Source organism: Silurus aristotelis, assembly GCF_946808225.1.
Source record: "Silurus aristotelis genome assembly, chromosome: 19".
NCBI classification, from domain to species: domain Eukaryota; kingdom Metazoa; phylum Chordata; class Actinopteri; order Siluriformes; family Siluridae; genus Silurus; species Silurus aristotelis.
The window spans coordinates 4,056,366-4,070,935 of record NC_139592.1 but is presented as its reverse complement, the minus strand read 5'-3'; the positions used below and the strand labels follow the sequence as shown (position 1 = coordinate 4,070,935).

At 38.2% G+C, this 14,570-nt stretch overlaps 1 protein-coding gene across 2 annotated transcripts; it reads right to left on the bottom strand.

Moving 5' to 3' along the window:
- Nucleotides 1-1,016: 1,016 nt before the first annotated feature.
- mylk2 (myosin light chain kinase 2) lies at nt 1,017-12,749 on the bottom strand. 2 transcript variants are annotated; one of them, XM_083520868.1, is made up of 16 exons: nt 12,595-12,749; nt 12,022-12,326; nt 11,818-11,903; nt 11,568-11,655; nt 10,224-11,292; nt 9,935-10,131; nt 8,052-8,154; nt 7,539-7,632; nt 7,340-7,449; nt 5,774-5,915; nt 5,623-5,693; nt 4,464-4,592; nt 4,096-4,167; nt 2,929-3,009; nt 1,350-1,482; nt 1,017-1,262 (listed from the first exon to the last, which is right to left on the bottom strand). In XM_083520868.1, exons 2-16 carry the CDS (start codon nt 12,278-12,280, stop codon nt 1,182-1,184), a joined length of 2,715 nt encoding a protein of 904 aa, XP_083376994.1. In that variant the 5' UTR covers nt 12,281-12,326; nt 12,595-12,749; the 3' UTR covers nt 1,017-1,181. The 2 variants fall into 2 exon arrangements, with proteins under 2 accessions (XP_083376994.1, XP_083376995.1); XM_083520869.1 differs by lacking the exons at nt 1,017-1,262; nt 1,350-1,482; nt 2,929-3,009 and adding an exon at nt 3,772-4,039 and having other exon boundaries at nt 4,070-4,167; nt 12,022-12,285; nt 12,599-12,749.
- Between the last annotated feature and the right edge of the window lie 1,821 nt (nt 12,750-14,570).

Here is a 14,570-nt window from a genome sequence, read left to right as displayed (position 1 = left end):
TACCTCATCCACCACCATTTTTGAATACCCACATTCTTTCCAATTTAATGAAATTATAGAGGCAGAACCCATCCTTCACTAGACTGTTCATGGCCTTTTAAATGAAAGCCACCTCAAAATCTGACCATCTATTCTTCTGACACATTCATTACTCCTGACAAATCAATCAAACAGCCCTTAAGAGCAAGAGAATTGTGCTCACATACTGGTGCTTCAAATATGCTGAATCTCATCTCACATGAATCACTTCATTGAATGAAGATACGTGTCAAACATGATAGAAACATGTGATGATGCAAAAGGGTAAAAGGTAGAAGGCATTATATCAGCCATCGCATCATCGCCGCAAGTCACAAACGATGTCGGAGTTGTAACACCTGACCGTGATTCCTCATTTATTCTTTAGAAATTGTGTAATTTCTTCATCTGATTGCTCATGAAACACCTCTTTTCAACCGTGTGAACCATATCGCACAGCACATGTTTGCTCATATTCAAAATAACAAAAATAAGTATGTGCAATAGCAATACTTTTGATTTGCTATGTAAGCAAAACTAATTTAAAAAAATCTAATAATTATAATTATATAACTAGAATGAATAGATATTACGAGTGCCGTAAAACCAAATACTTATTGCTCAGGGTTCCTGAGGTTTCTCGGGTTTCCTTCCACCTTCCAGTATATACTTTCTAATATACGTTAAATGACTTTGTCGTTAGGGGGCAACAAACAAACAATGCCGTGTTGTAGTGATTTAAAATTCTGATCGGGGAAATAAAAAAGTGGATGCTGTAGATTTGTACCTAAGACCACTTTACAACTGTGTAGTCTACTGTGCCATTTTTTTAATAGGTTGTATAGGTAAAAATTAACTAAAGTATATAAAGAAATGTAATTCTGATTAAACAGTAATAGCTTTTTGATGTGCAAAAGAAACAGACATGTTATAAGACCTGGTTTAATTTTAATCTTAAGCAAGACATGAAGTATCTTTTCATATTCATACTAAAGAGATTCTGATGTTGTATTTTTTATTTTTATTGCAGCTAAAAGGAAACAAAAAAGCTACACAGAAACATTTTTCTTTTTTGTGTGTGTTTGAGGTTTACTTTTTAGGCACCGGACCTAAAACCTGATTTGCATCCTGATTTGGTGTCTCTGAAGCCTTTTCTTTGGGTTTCAAAATCCCATTGACGTAAGAGATCCTGAACTGCTAATCTTCTTAAACCTATTGGCTGCTGCTATAGCAATATAGTTTTTCTATAGAGAGCAAAAAAAAGAAGAAAAAGACTTTAGTATTGATTATTATTTCATGTGTATGAATAATTACTTTTTTTTTTTTTTTACCTTCCAAAGCCGTCTGGCCATGTATTTCCTCAGGAGAACTTGAGACTTTAGGATGATATTACTCCCCTTTGCTTTCTCTGATATATTATTCAGCCAGGGGTGCTTAAGACACTGAGCAGCACTAAGACGTCCACTGTGAAAGCAGGAAGTGAAAGAGTGAGATTAATTAGATCTGTCGGGCTCATGGTTATATAAACTGGTGTGGTGACTGGTGTAAAAGATGTCATAATCTGACCCGATTTTTCCACATCATGAAAAAATGAGTCAAGTCAGAGGGGTCAACTAGCAAATTCTAAAATGTAATATCTATCTATCTATCTATCTATCTATCTATCTATCTATCTATCTATCTATCTATCTATCTATCTATCTATCTATCTATCTATCTATCTATCTAGACATCTAGACATCTAGACATCTGGACATCTATCTAGACATCTATCTGGACATCTAGATATATATTTGGACATCTAGACATCTATCTGGACATCTAGATATATATTTGGACATCTAGACATCTATCAAGACATCTATCTGGACATCTAGACATCTATCTGGACTTGTAATGTCTAGACAGATCGATGTTTAGATGTCCAGAACGATGTCTAGATAGACGTCTAGACGTCTATCTAGACATCGTTCTGGACATCTAAACATCGATCTGTCTAGACATTCCAAGAAAAGACCACTGTACATGATTATTAGCTTATATCTTTAGCACTCCTTGTACTCTTTTTAAACCGATTATATTGTTGCATTACCTTTAGCTGAGTCAAGTTACTTTGTTAGTAGTTTGTTAAATCTTTATCAATTCTCTGTTTTGAGATGCTATAACATGAAAGTTACCATTAATTACTACTATCCATAATGTTAACTGCCTAGCTTGATGCTAGTTCATAAGCTTTTAGTGCCCAGAAAGAGCAAATAATACACAAGATTGTATAAAGACATCAGTGAGGTTTTTCTTCCCTCACTTTGTAGCTTGAAAGGTGGAGGTTGAAATTACAAACACAATATGGGCAAAGGTTGGTGGACACCTGTCTATAATAAGCACATGTGCTTTTGTTGAACGTCCTATTTCCTATTTAGCTCCCATTTTCTGTTAAAAGTACATCCACTCATCCGGGAAGATGTTCTACTATATTTGAAAGTCTGCTTGTAGAGATTTGTGCCCATTCAGCCACAAGGGTATTGGTAAAGTCAGGGTACTGATGTTTGTGAGGTGAGGAGGTCTGGGGTGCAGTCAGCGTTCCAATTCATCCCAAAGGTGTTCAACAGGGTTAAGGTCTAAATTCTATAGCACTACACTCAAGATCTTCCACTCCAACCCTTGTTAATATATCTTCATGAAGCTGGCTTTGTGAACAGAGGCATTGCTAGAACAGATTTGGGTCTCCTGGTTCAAGTGAAGGGAGAATTTAATGCTACCGCATCCAAAGTTACCGTTTGTGAAAGAACCACATATGGCTGTAAAAGACGGGTGTCACAATACTTTTGTCCATTTAATGTCATTCCAAGCACCAACTTCCAATTTGCAAATTTTAATAAATGCATCAGAGCTTCTGAAGCTAAAAATCACCCCCTCTCTTTGATGAGCAGATTGGAGATGAATTCTTTGGCCTCAGCTGAGACATGCTCAAAGGTCTCCTCGTCAAAATACCTGTGCAGGGAAATAACACTCAGTAAATTTTGCGTAATAAATTCACGTATAAAAACAGTTAAAACTCTTAGATTTAATCATTAAAGGTGTCGAGAGAAAGTTTCACTAATACTGTAGTCTTATGTCTGGAAGAATAAATGATCTCTTGTAAAGCATAAATTACAACTGCATGTTATTCAGCTATATTGTATATTCAGAACCTGTCAAAGGTTTGGAAAGACCTAGTGGCTTTCGAGACACATGCATGCTCCTCATGTTTATATGAAACAAAGTAAAAGGCAAAAACACACAACAATTGGACAGTGAATGATTGGAAGAAACTTCTGTGCACAGATGAGTCCATTTTATTGACATTATTGGCTCTAACAGCTGAACTCATGTAAGACAGAGACCAGGAGAAAAGATGTTATCAGATTGTCTCGTCTGCAAAGTCAAATATGGAGGTGGAAGCTTAATGGTTTGGGGTCGTTTTGGAGCAGGTACGATTGGAGACTTATTTCAAGTGAAAGGGATATTGAACCAACATGGCAACCATTCCATACTTCAATTTCACCTTAGAACAAGACCTGAAGCATATGTACTCGCCTGGAGTTATATATCATGGAATGACCAGCCCAATCACCACACCGAAATTCTTATTGAACTATTCTGGGATGAACTGGACCACAAGGTCAAACAGAAATGTCCAACTAGTGTAAAAAACTATTGTCAAGTTGTATTAGAGGCATGGGAAAGTATTTCAGCTGAATGTTTTTTGGGGGGTTTTGTGAAAATAAAGTGGAACATCTGAACATTTTATATTTGTTTGGTCAAAGTAGATGATCATAGCATTACCTAGTTTGTTGCATATTAACAAAAGGACCAGAGAAAACCACTAAAGACTAGATGTTTCCAAATGTTTGGTAGGTACATGTTCTAAAAATATATTTATAAATGTTTGTCTGTTTAACTTCATTAACGATATTTTTCAATTTGTTAATCTTATTAACATATATGTACTGTACATGTAAACGCACATATTCTACCGAGGCTGTATAGAGAGAATAAGCTGAAAATGTACTGTGAAAGAATTAAGGATAAAAGTACCAGTTGACTGTTAATACATTGTTCAGGGTTTCGCTGTCATCATCACCCAGAAAGGGAGAAAGACCACTTAATCTGTGCATGAGAGAAAAACAGTTTGGCACAATTTATCCAGGTTTCTCCACAATTTCTCAGTGACTTAATAACTTCACACCGTATGAACATATACCCTATTGTCATTCACAGTCTCTGAATAATGTCAAGCTCAGGCATCTTCAGTTGCACCACCATGTATCATGGATAATGAGAATTCCTAGATCTACTGGGCTTTCTATTATAATCTTACACAACCAGTTCAAATTTTACACACATTAATTTTCACATATGCACAAAAGTACATAAAATTATGGAAATTGATATGAGTGACCTACAGCATGTATGTGACAACTCCTAGAGTCCACATATCTGTAGGAAACGAAACAAAGTCAAAGTTGACCACCTCTGGTGCCAGAAACTCGGGTGTCCCGAATGAAACTCGAAGCTTCTCTCGTGGTTTGTACCTGCAGGAGAAAAGAACAGGTGGTAATAATGACCAAATATAATCTAACCGAAGCTACAGTTATAATAGTTAATTGGTTTAATCAGTGGCAGGAACGACTAAAATAAAGGTTCTTTCTGGAACCGTTTTTGGTTCCTAAAAGAGTCTTTCAGTAAATAATTCTTAAACGATTTAAAGGTCCTCTTTTCAGTTCCATTAAGAACCTGATCTGTTTTGTTGTTGTTGTTTTTTTAATAGTAGCTTCAATACAGTTCATAGTGTAAAAGTTGAACCTGAATATTAACATTTGCAATAAATGGTAGAAGTTTTGCAAATATTCTGCACTCAAAATATTCTTCTTCTTTCGGCTGCTCCCGTTAGGGGTCGCTACAGCGGATTACAGTCTCCATACTACTCTGTCCTCTACATCTGCCTGCACTCAAAATATTAATTATTAAAATTAAATAGTAAAAAGTAATAGTTAAAAAAACTTTTAGTGACAGTGGTGTTAATAAAAAGACGAAGACGAGATGAAGATGCTGAGATTTTCATTAAAAAGGCACGAGGATATACATGATTAGTAATGAGTTTATTAGAGGGACAGTGCAGGTAGGACGTTTTGGAGACATGGTGAATGAGGCATGATTGAGATGGTTTGGTCAAGTGCAGAGAAGGTACATGGGATATAGAAGAATGCTAAGGATGGAGCCACCAAGCATGTGAAAAAGAGAAAGGCCAAGGAGAAGGTTTATGGATGGTTAATTGGTGGTTGATTTGAAAGAGACAGACATAGAGGACAGAGCGATATGGAGACGGATGTCCCGCTGAAGAAGAACCATAAGAATCTTGGTTGTGGGTTAATATGAAAAAATCTTTGAAGTGAATGAAACACACAGTGTTAAAAGTTAATAAAATCATTCCACTTGTTTGCAAAAGTGGAATCTTTTAGAATTTTCACATGAATCCTCCTTGCAAAATATTTATTCAGATTGAAACAATATCAGATTTCGAACACTCTGGCAGATATTTACAAGCATGTGATAACACTCTACCTTCTGGCAAGACCGAAATCGATGATCTTGATCTGATGACTCGACCGATTCACACAAAGAATGTTCTCTGGCTGAAAGTGAAGCAGTTCATAAGACAACCAGGATGAAATACTTGTGTTACTTCTGTTTAACGCGTGATGACGGGTCATACCTTTAGGTCGAGGTGCAGGACGTACATCTGGTGCATGTAATGGACCCCCTCACAGATCTGCTTCACAAACACCATGGCGTCCACTTCAGTCAGGGGACAGCTCTCATCTACAATCCTCTCGAACAGCTCCCCTCCCTCCACACTGTGGATCGTTCAGAAGGTCCTTATGACCACTGAGCTGAACCTCTAAAGCTCTGATGCGTTGTGTTGTTCAATAAAAGGCCATGATATTTTTACCATTTCTTAACATGATCAGCAGTTCCTATTAATTAGCAAATTAACAAATTCATTCATTATTTCATTCATTCTTTTTCTTTACTTTATCCTGGTCAAGGTAATATTGGATAGTGAGTCTATTTCTGGTGTTTATCACATGGTTCATCTTAGGGCACTATGTACACACACACATACACACACTGGGGATTTTTAGAGTAGGGATCGATTGATTAATCCGTTTTGTGATTAATCCATACCGATAGCTTTTCCGGGTACCAGTGCGCTGTCATTACGAGAGTGGCCCCTAGGGGCGAGTCACTGACACCACGTGCTGTTTGGTTTTTACATGTGAGACTGCACGCTGCATGACGTTATATATTACATTTTTTATTGATAATTTATCAATTACATAATTATGTCCATTAGTAAATATAATTATATTTATTTTCTTTACCACATTTTCATAATTCAGTACTGTTATTTTTTTTCCCCAATTAAGTTCAGTACTATCTTACATGGAGTGTTTGTTTTTTTATCCAGCATCCATTTTTTAATCGGATGATTAATTGGTTATCGGCAATGATCCAACCCTGCTATCGGTATTTGGAGGTGGAAGGAAACCAGAGAACACTGAGGAAACCCATACCGACATGATAAGGAATGTCAAATTCCACACAGCATCAAGATTTGAAGAGGCATAGCAATATAGCAGTAGAATTACAGGTGCAATGCAATCCCAATTCTGGTTCATCCTGACACCACATAGAATTTAGCAACTGTTCATTTGATTTGATCAGTGCTGATCAAATTATATTATAAACCCAACATTAAATTCCAGCAGACCCCATCTTTTTTAAACTGCTGCTCATGCTGAAACAGGGCTTCATAACAAACATGTGCTCACAGGTGCCGTGGATCGGCTAATGTTTCTGTGATTGATGGGCATTGACAAAGTATGACATCCGTGAAAGCATCACCAATTGTGTTCTCTTGGCTGTCGTCCAGGGATGGCTGTTAAATCGCTGGGATTTTAGCTCGTGATCTCATAAAAACAGGGCAAGCAGTGAGACAGAGCGTCAGATGAGTGGATTTACATGCATTCTGTAGCTACCTCTGATAAATACCATGACAACCAACAATGAATTCTAGCTATCAACACGGAGTTGGCTGCCATAATGCAAAAGAAAATGCTCCATAAAAGGGTACAAAAAGGTGTGGAGCATTGATGTTTGTTTCTAATGGGAGAAGGTGATATTGATGATGAGAATTTCCGATATTTTTTTATTAGGTATCTGTTAATTACTCTCATTCAGTCTATTAAAAATAGGCAACAACCCGGCTGATACTTACAACTCTATTACCAAAACCACTTGATTTTTAGTCTCGAATGCATCAAACATCTGAAGGATGTTGGCGTGATTCAGCTGGTTCATTACTTCAATCTCATTCAGCACCATTTCCTGCCATGAAAATGTCAAACTTTCATTCATTTCATTGTTTTTTTTACAACTAAAAGGAAGATGGTGACGTAGGAAGATGAAGCACTCACCTTCTCTTTGGCACTTCTTGAACTAATAATCTTTGCTGCCAGTCTCAGGCCGGTTTTGTTCTCTGTGCATTTGTGCACTTTGCCAAAACGACCACTAAAATTAGAATTTATATATGTAAATGATGTATTTTTGGGATTCAAGTCAAATAAATTCAATCATAATGATGTTAAACATGTCTTCAATTTAAAGCATTTGGCAGACACCCTTTTCCAGGTCGACACATTTATCTTATTCATACAACTGGGCAGCTATGGTCTTAAGGGCCTTGTTTAGGGCCCTGGGATTTGAACTCACGACCTTCAAATTCAAAATCCAATGCCTTAACCACTAAGCTACCGCTGTCTTACTATAAACAATTTAAAAGTGTTAAAATAATACAGAGTAATCACACAATAATACATGGAGAAATTCTCAATTCATGTTCATATGACTCATTTTACTGATGATATAGTATATTACAGTGTTCTATAGCTGCTATAAGGATTTTGTAATTAGTCGGATTTTGAGCTCACCCTCCCAAAACTTCTCGAGTGTGAATGCTGAAGTCAGATGGTGCACTCGCCTTTAGAGAGACACACCGATGTGGGAAAGGGGCAGGGTGCGGTGGAACATCATCTATGTAAAAAAGGAGAAACATTAGTTTGAGGTTTGAGCAAAGTCACAAGTCTGAGATGATTAGGAATAATTAGGTTAGATAACGAGTCAGCAGTTTGTCTTAACTAACTTAATGTGACATTAGATATTAATAAATATAACTAAGTGTCTGAGTGCTGTAGAGATATTTTGTATGACGCAACACAACAAAGTAGGCATGCTGGGAATGCTGACACCCGAATCCATGTCCATTTGTCCCACTTTTGTACCAGGGTCTGAACAGCTGCAGGTAATGTTTACAGGGCTGCGATGAAGCAGGGATTAGACTGTTCTGGATACCCCACATCTCATAAGGTCAAATTCAGAAACTTGATTTATGTATTTTAATGTGTGCATGTTAACAATTATATAAGCATCTTGTTATCCTGCATTCAGTCCATGATCTTAAACATGTCTAAAACTAACGAAAAAATTGTTTGTCTACAGATATTATCAGTGGTGGACAGTAACAAATTAAATGTGATTAATTACAGTACTTAAGTAGTTTTTTGGGCATATGTATTTTACTAAAGTGTCTCCATTTAGTGCAGACTGTAACTTCCCTACATTTAAAAGTCAAATATCTGAAATCTGTCGTTCCTTTTAATTTATTAGTGGGTAATAATTTAACTGGTCAAACACGCAGCAAGCCACCAATCAGAGTAGAGCACGGGCTCTGTTTAGAACTTGTTTTGACTGCCGCTTGGTGTGTATCTACTTGATATTAATGAGGACACAAATCTACAAACACGCAAATAATTTTGTTTATTTGGTAAAAGCTCCATGAAGCGCAACAAATCGAGTCAATTTTCCAATTTAGCGATCTTTAAAATTCCACAAAGCTCATAACACCATAACAAACCATGATACAGCGCCCCTAGAGCATACAGTAAATAGTTACAGTGACAACAGTGTCAGCTAGGTGGTGGTGCAGGGGATTAAGCCTGCGACCTTCTGATCAGTAACCCAGAGCCTTAACCATATAGCTACTTTATCTTTAGTCACTAATTTTTCCAGGTCAAGGATGCAAAAGAGATGGAGAATATCCCAGGAACACTAGACACAAGCCAAGAAAATCTAAACCAGTTTGCATGCCAGTTATGGGCACCATAATCATACTTGGTCTCACACACTAATTCACACATACGAGCAATTTAGTTTTAGACACTGCTCCATGGTTTGTAAAATGGTACCTAAATGGTTTGGACAACATGAGGAATACAGAGAACCTATAAGTAACTTATGGGGAGAACATGGAAAACTCAGAGAGTAACCTGAGTTCAGGGTCCATCAATCCATGAATTCTTAGTGAATTCATGGATTTCACTAAATCACTCATTGATGCATCGGTATAAAAGTTAACAATGTGATGCATCCATTACTACGGAGACCGAGGCGTGTCCTGAGAGTCACATAGAATACAGATTAACATGGCAGAGGTAGAGCTGCATCTTCCGGGAGACAGAACAGGAAATTAACGTCTGGTTTTATTTAATCTTTTTTCTTTCAAAGGTCTGTTTGTGGAAGGACCATGTGTTAAAAGTCTGAAGTTTACTGAAGTCTACCATGCCTTCTACCAGAGTCAGAAGTGCAGGGCAGAAGAAAGGGATTCCAGATTCAAGGGGGGTCCCATGACCATTTAAATAGATAATGCTAGTAGCAAAACCAAAGAAACAAATGTTGGACACCACTTATGTCTTGGCTTAATGACTATTCATTGGCTTAGTTTCAGATTTTTGTTACACACATTTTTTTTTCTTACCTATAACTTTGAAGCAGGTTTTGGGTGGGATTTTGGTCTGATTTGTATATCTCTCAGGCTCTGGACTTATTTTGATCTCTATTCCTCCAGTCTTTAGCGGCCTGCTGCATGTGGATCCTGCCGATACATTGCCCGGCTTCTCAAATGGTGCTGTTCCCCTGGTAGCAGACTCAGCCTTCCCTCCAGTGGCCTGAAGGCTAGGTAACAGTAAAAGGCATAGCTTTGGCCAGATGAATGCAAACTTTAGTACATGGCGAAAGCCTGTTTCATTCTTACTTGCTCACTTTACCTTTGCAAGGAATCAGGACAGCTGTAGATGTGTTTGAGAAAGGAGGTTGCTGCTGATGGTGTGGGTGGTGATAATGTAGACAATTTAGTTGCTATAGTTTTTGTAGCTTGGGCAACTGATGAAGGCTTGCCAATGTTTTGTGGTGTTGCTGTTAGAGGAGCACCAATGTTCAAAGTGTTAAACTTCAATGGAACTTTATTGCCTGGTTCCATGTTCTCTGTAGCTGTGGATTCTGGAACAGATTTGGGCATAGAGGTGGCCAAACTTGTGAGAGGAGGTCCGGTTGTCTTGGGTGGTAGCAATTCATCTTTTGTGGATAAGGATTTTGTGATAATACCATTTGGCTGGGATACTTTTGAGCCGACCGTTTCCAACGCAGGTGACTGCAGGGATTTAAACGAAGACATTCCTTGCGACATTACATCAGGAACTCCTAAACTTGCCTTCTGAAGACTTTGGATGGTAGATGGTGGTGCAGTATTTTCTGTGAAATTAAGTCTTGTTTGATTTCTAGACATGGCCGTAATCAGATTTGTAGATGTTTTGCCTGGGGCGGTCCATATAGCAGGGATCTTCTGATTTGTTGCTAGTGCTGTAGAGCGTGCTACTGAAGTTGTTGTGGTTGTTGTGGTAGGTGAAGACACAGTTGCCTTAAAGGAAACAGGGACATGTGTGGTCTTTGGTGGTAGTATTTGTGTTGTAGCAGTTGTACTTTTCGTAGCTGAAATTGTTGGTACAGCCTTTTGTGGTGGAGCGATCACCTTTAGTGAAGGTGTATTTGTCTCCATTTTGGGTGTGCACATGTTTGGTTTTAATGTAGTCATCTTCTTTGAGGTTGTTGTAGCTGTACAGCAGGACAGTGTTGTATTGGAACTATTTTGGCTCAGTGGTGAATTTGCTTCACTGATCTTGGCTGCATTTTGTGTTATAGTCCCAGGCTGTGGTGTTGCCCAGCATACCTCTTTGTGTAAGTGAGGATCATGCAGAGCTTTGTTTTCTGGACAATCCTTTCTAAGTGGAGATCTGCTACCTCTTAGCCCCTCAGCTTCTATGTCTTCCATCAGAATGTCTGAACAGAGAACAAAAAAAGCATTGGGCATCCAACATTCATGCCAAGTGGAGTTTCCTTTTACATTCAATCATGCTAACTCACTGTATGCTAGCTATCGGTGATTTCATTTGCTTTTTATACTCCTGACAGGTGTGTCCTGGGACATGGTGGCTATAGTTAAACATACCAGTGAATCACTCTTATAGTATCACATCAGAACAGAAATGGATCTATGCCAACTTTCCAAGTGAATGGTATCTAACAGACAGTGTTATAGAAAACAAGCTTGGTACCTTCCTGACCTTTCCCACAGGGTGCATTAAAAGTATGCTGGATTATATTTTGATCTCTAAGTTTATCCAGCTGTACATAGACTTCATCCTGTGGAGGAAGCAGCCACATAAAACTAATAAACCTAGCACCATTTAAAAGATTATAATATAGATACTAAAAATAATGGCATTTATTACACATTAACACTGTGAAGCAAGTATGCAGGGAACTAAGAATTTAAAAAATAATAATAAATCCAAAACTACTTACCACTGATGTCCGTACAGGCAAAGATTTCCTTCTTTGCAGAGCCGCCAAAGGTACAGGAATTTTGTCACATGACTTTTCTTCTAGTGCTTTAATGTTTAAGGGACATGAGCAAATGGCATTTATGCTTCAGTAAAATAGAAATCTCACTATGCTCTTAAAGACAGCAATAGCAGAAAGAGTGTCACATTATATCAATGACCTTACCTTGTGTTAATTCCTCCAGTGATGTCCTCAGGTCAATGACTTCCCTCTCCAGGTTCTCGAGGAGCTTGGCCTGAGCTGAGAGCTGGCTGGCTGTAGCCTCTTGCTCCCGGCTGTGTTGGGTACAGGCCCCACACATTGGGCAGCTTCCGCCGGAACTGCGTGCTAAAAGCTGGTCTAGTTTACGGTGCAGGTCATCTATCTTGACCTCCACAGTAGCTGGGTCACAGGCAGGAGAAGCAGGCCACTTTACAGACAGCATACTCACTAAACATCAAAGTGAACTGTCAGCAGGAACAGGCAACAAGCTGCAATAAAGGCAACTGTAAGCGATGAAAAGTACACAGGTGTTTGTGACAAAACGTCTAACCTTTGAACCTCAGATACATATACAGTAGGAGCCTAACTGGCATGGGTCTAGTGATGACACTTTGACCTTCAACTCTACATAAATACATTCTCTGAATACAATCATAACCCTCTGTTCGCACACAAAGACAGAACACAAAATGAGCAGGTATGAATAAAATAAAGACAAAAAAGGAAAGACAAATCTCCAAACACACACTCGCTTACCTACTGAGATGGCAGTCTATGATCAAGTCTTCAGGAACATAGTTCAAACTCAGAGGGACAAATACTGGTTTCCCTCCTCAGCCTGCCAATGCAACAACCTTTCAGATTTTTCCTTTATCTGAGCCCAGTGGCCACCACACCAGAAATAGCCGGACCAGGCAGAGGACATGATTGGAGGGGAGTTTCGAATAGTAACTGATAAATGAGGTATGTAAAGCTGGCCATGCTCAACTAGGGGGCACACTTGACTCCTGAAGCCTGATCTTCCACACAGACGTAGAACAATGATAAGAAAACACACCTATGCACGTCTAATTAAAATGAACCACTGAGCAAACTAAAGTATTACCAGTGAAGGTTAAAAGCTCTGGTTACTGTTAAAGTTCTCTGTTAATCATGATATTGCAACGTATTAGTAACGTTTCTGTAATATATTTTGTGTACTTCTACTTTTGAACTAGTTTTCAAAATCTGTATTTTTACTTTTACTTCGTTATGTTTAATTAAGTGGGGGGGGAGGGGGCACACCCCGAAATCTAGTGCACTGATTGATTGATGGGCGGAGAACAAACACACTAAATTCACAAGTATGAAAGATGGAGATGGACAAGACAGACACCAGTAATGCAGACTCAGCTGAACGTGAAATGCAGTTAAATCCAAAGTTGTTCAATGCACATGCTTAGTGTCTTAGTTCTGAATCTTCATTTGCAAAAGTGCATAACGCACATTAGACTTAAGTAATGGACTGTTTTTTTTTGTTGTTGTTATTGGATTTCAGTAGTTATCAGAACAACCTTAAAACGTGTTTAATAAATTTTAATCTTAATACATTTTTAATAAGCAAAGTAATGGAGAGTGTGTTAGAGAAGTGAAGAAAAGAGTGCAGGCAGGGTGGAGTGAGTGGAGAAGAGTGATAGCAGGAGTGATTTGTGATAGAAGAGTATCTGTGAGAGTGAAAGGGAAAGTTTATTGGACTGTGGTGAGACCTGAGATGTTGTATGGTTTAGAGACAGTGGCATTGAGTAAAAGACAGGAGGTGGAGCTGGAGGTAGCAGAGCTGAAGATGTTGAGATTTTTGGTGGGAGTGACGACGATGGACAGTATTAGAAATTAGTTTATTAGCAGGACAGCACATGTAGGATGAGGTGAGGGAGGTGGACATGTGTAGAGGAGGGACATGGGGTATATCAGTAGGAGAATGCTGAGGATGAAGCCACCAGGAAGGAGGAAAAGAGGAAGGTCAAGGAGGAGGTTATGGATGTGGTGAGGGAAGACATGCAGGTAGTTGGTTTGAAAGAGGCAGATGTTGAGGACAGGGGGGTATGGAGACGGATGATCCGCTGTGGCGCCCCCTAATGGGAGAAACCAAAAAAATATATATTTTTACTTTTACTTGAGTAGCCTTTTAGACCGGAAACTTTACTTATACGTAATTGAAATTTCTTTGAAGTGACAGTACTTTTGAGTAGAATATTTTATTACACTTTTCACCTCAGGTCCCCACACACAATGTAGAAAGATGATAAAGCATTTCACTGCATGTCGTACTCTGTATGCATGTGTAGGTGACAAATTTTGATTTAATATACACAAACCTCTGGGTTATCAAAAAAAATAAATAGGCACTAGAATCACCTTGTAAACTTAACCCAGATTTGATTTAGTCTGAACTATTGTTTAATCTAGGCACACATTTTCATTAACACTACAAAGTCTAAGTGAACAATTACTGATTTTTTTGCTAAACATGAGACATGATTAAACTGTCTCATCAACTGTCTAATCAAATCTCCTGGTGACAAAACTGCAATTTTGATTGTATAAAAAAAACTACTGAAAAAAAATATATATACCGATATATATATAAAAAAATAAATTGCACTAGCTGGTGCGAGTCTGGATAAAGTTTCTCACAATCCTTTCAGGCAGTTTTCCTGATTTTTTCATAAAAGATTACTCACTCAATTGAATTT

What these genes read in the sequence shown, in the direction of transcription:
- mylk2 (XM_083520868.1), bottom strand. Translation starts at nt 12,280, where the DNA reads ATGCTGTCTGTAAAGTGGCCTGCTTCTCCTGCCTGTGACCCAGCTACT. An exon ending in TGTCCTGATTCCTTGCAAAG is followed by an intron (nt 10,132 to 10,223) that starts GTAAAGTGAGCA and finishes ACTGTTACCTAG; the next exon opens with CCTTCAGGCCACTGGAGGGA. An exon ending in ACTCGAGAAGTTTTGGGAGG is followed by an intron (nt 7,633 to 8,051) that starts GTGAGCTCAAAA and finishes TTCTAATTTTAG; the next exon opens with TGGTCGTTTTGGCAAAGTGC.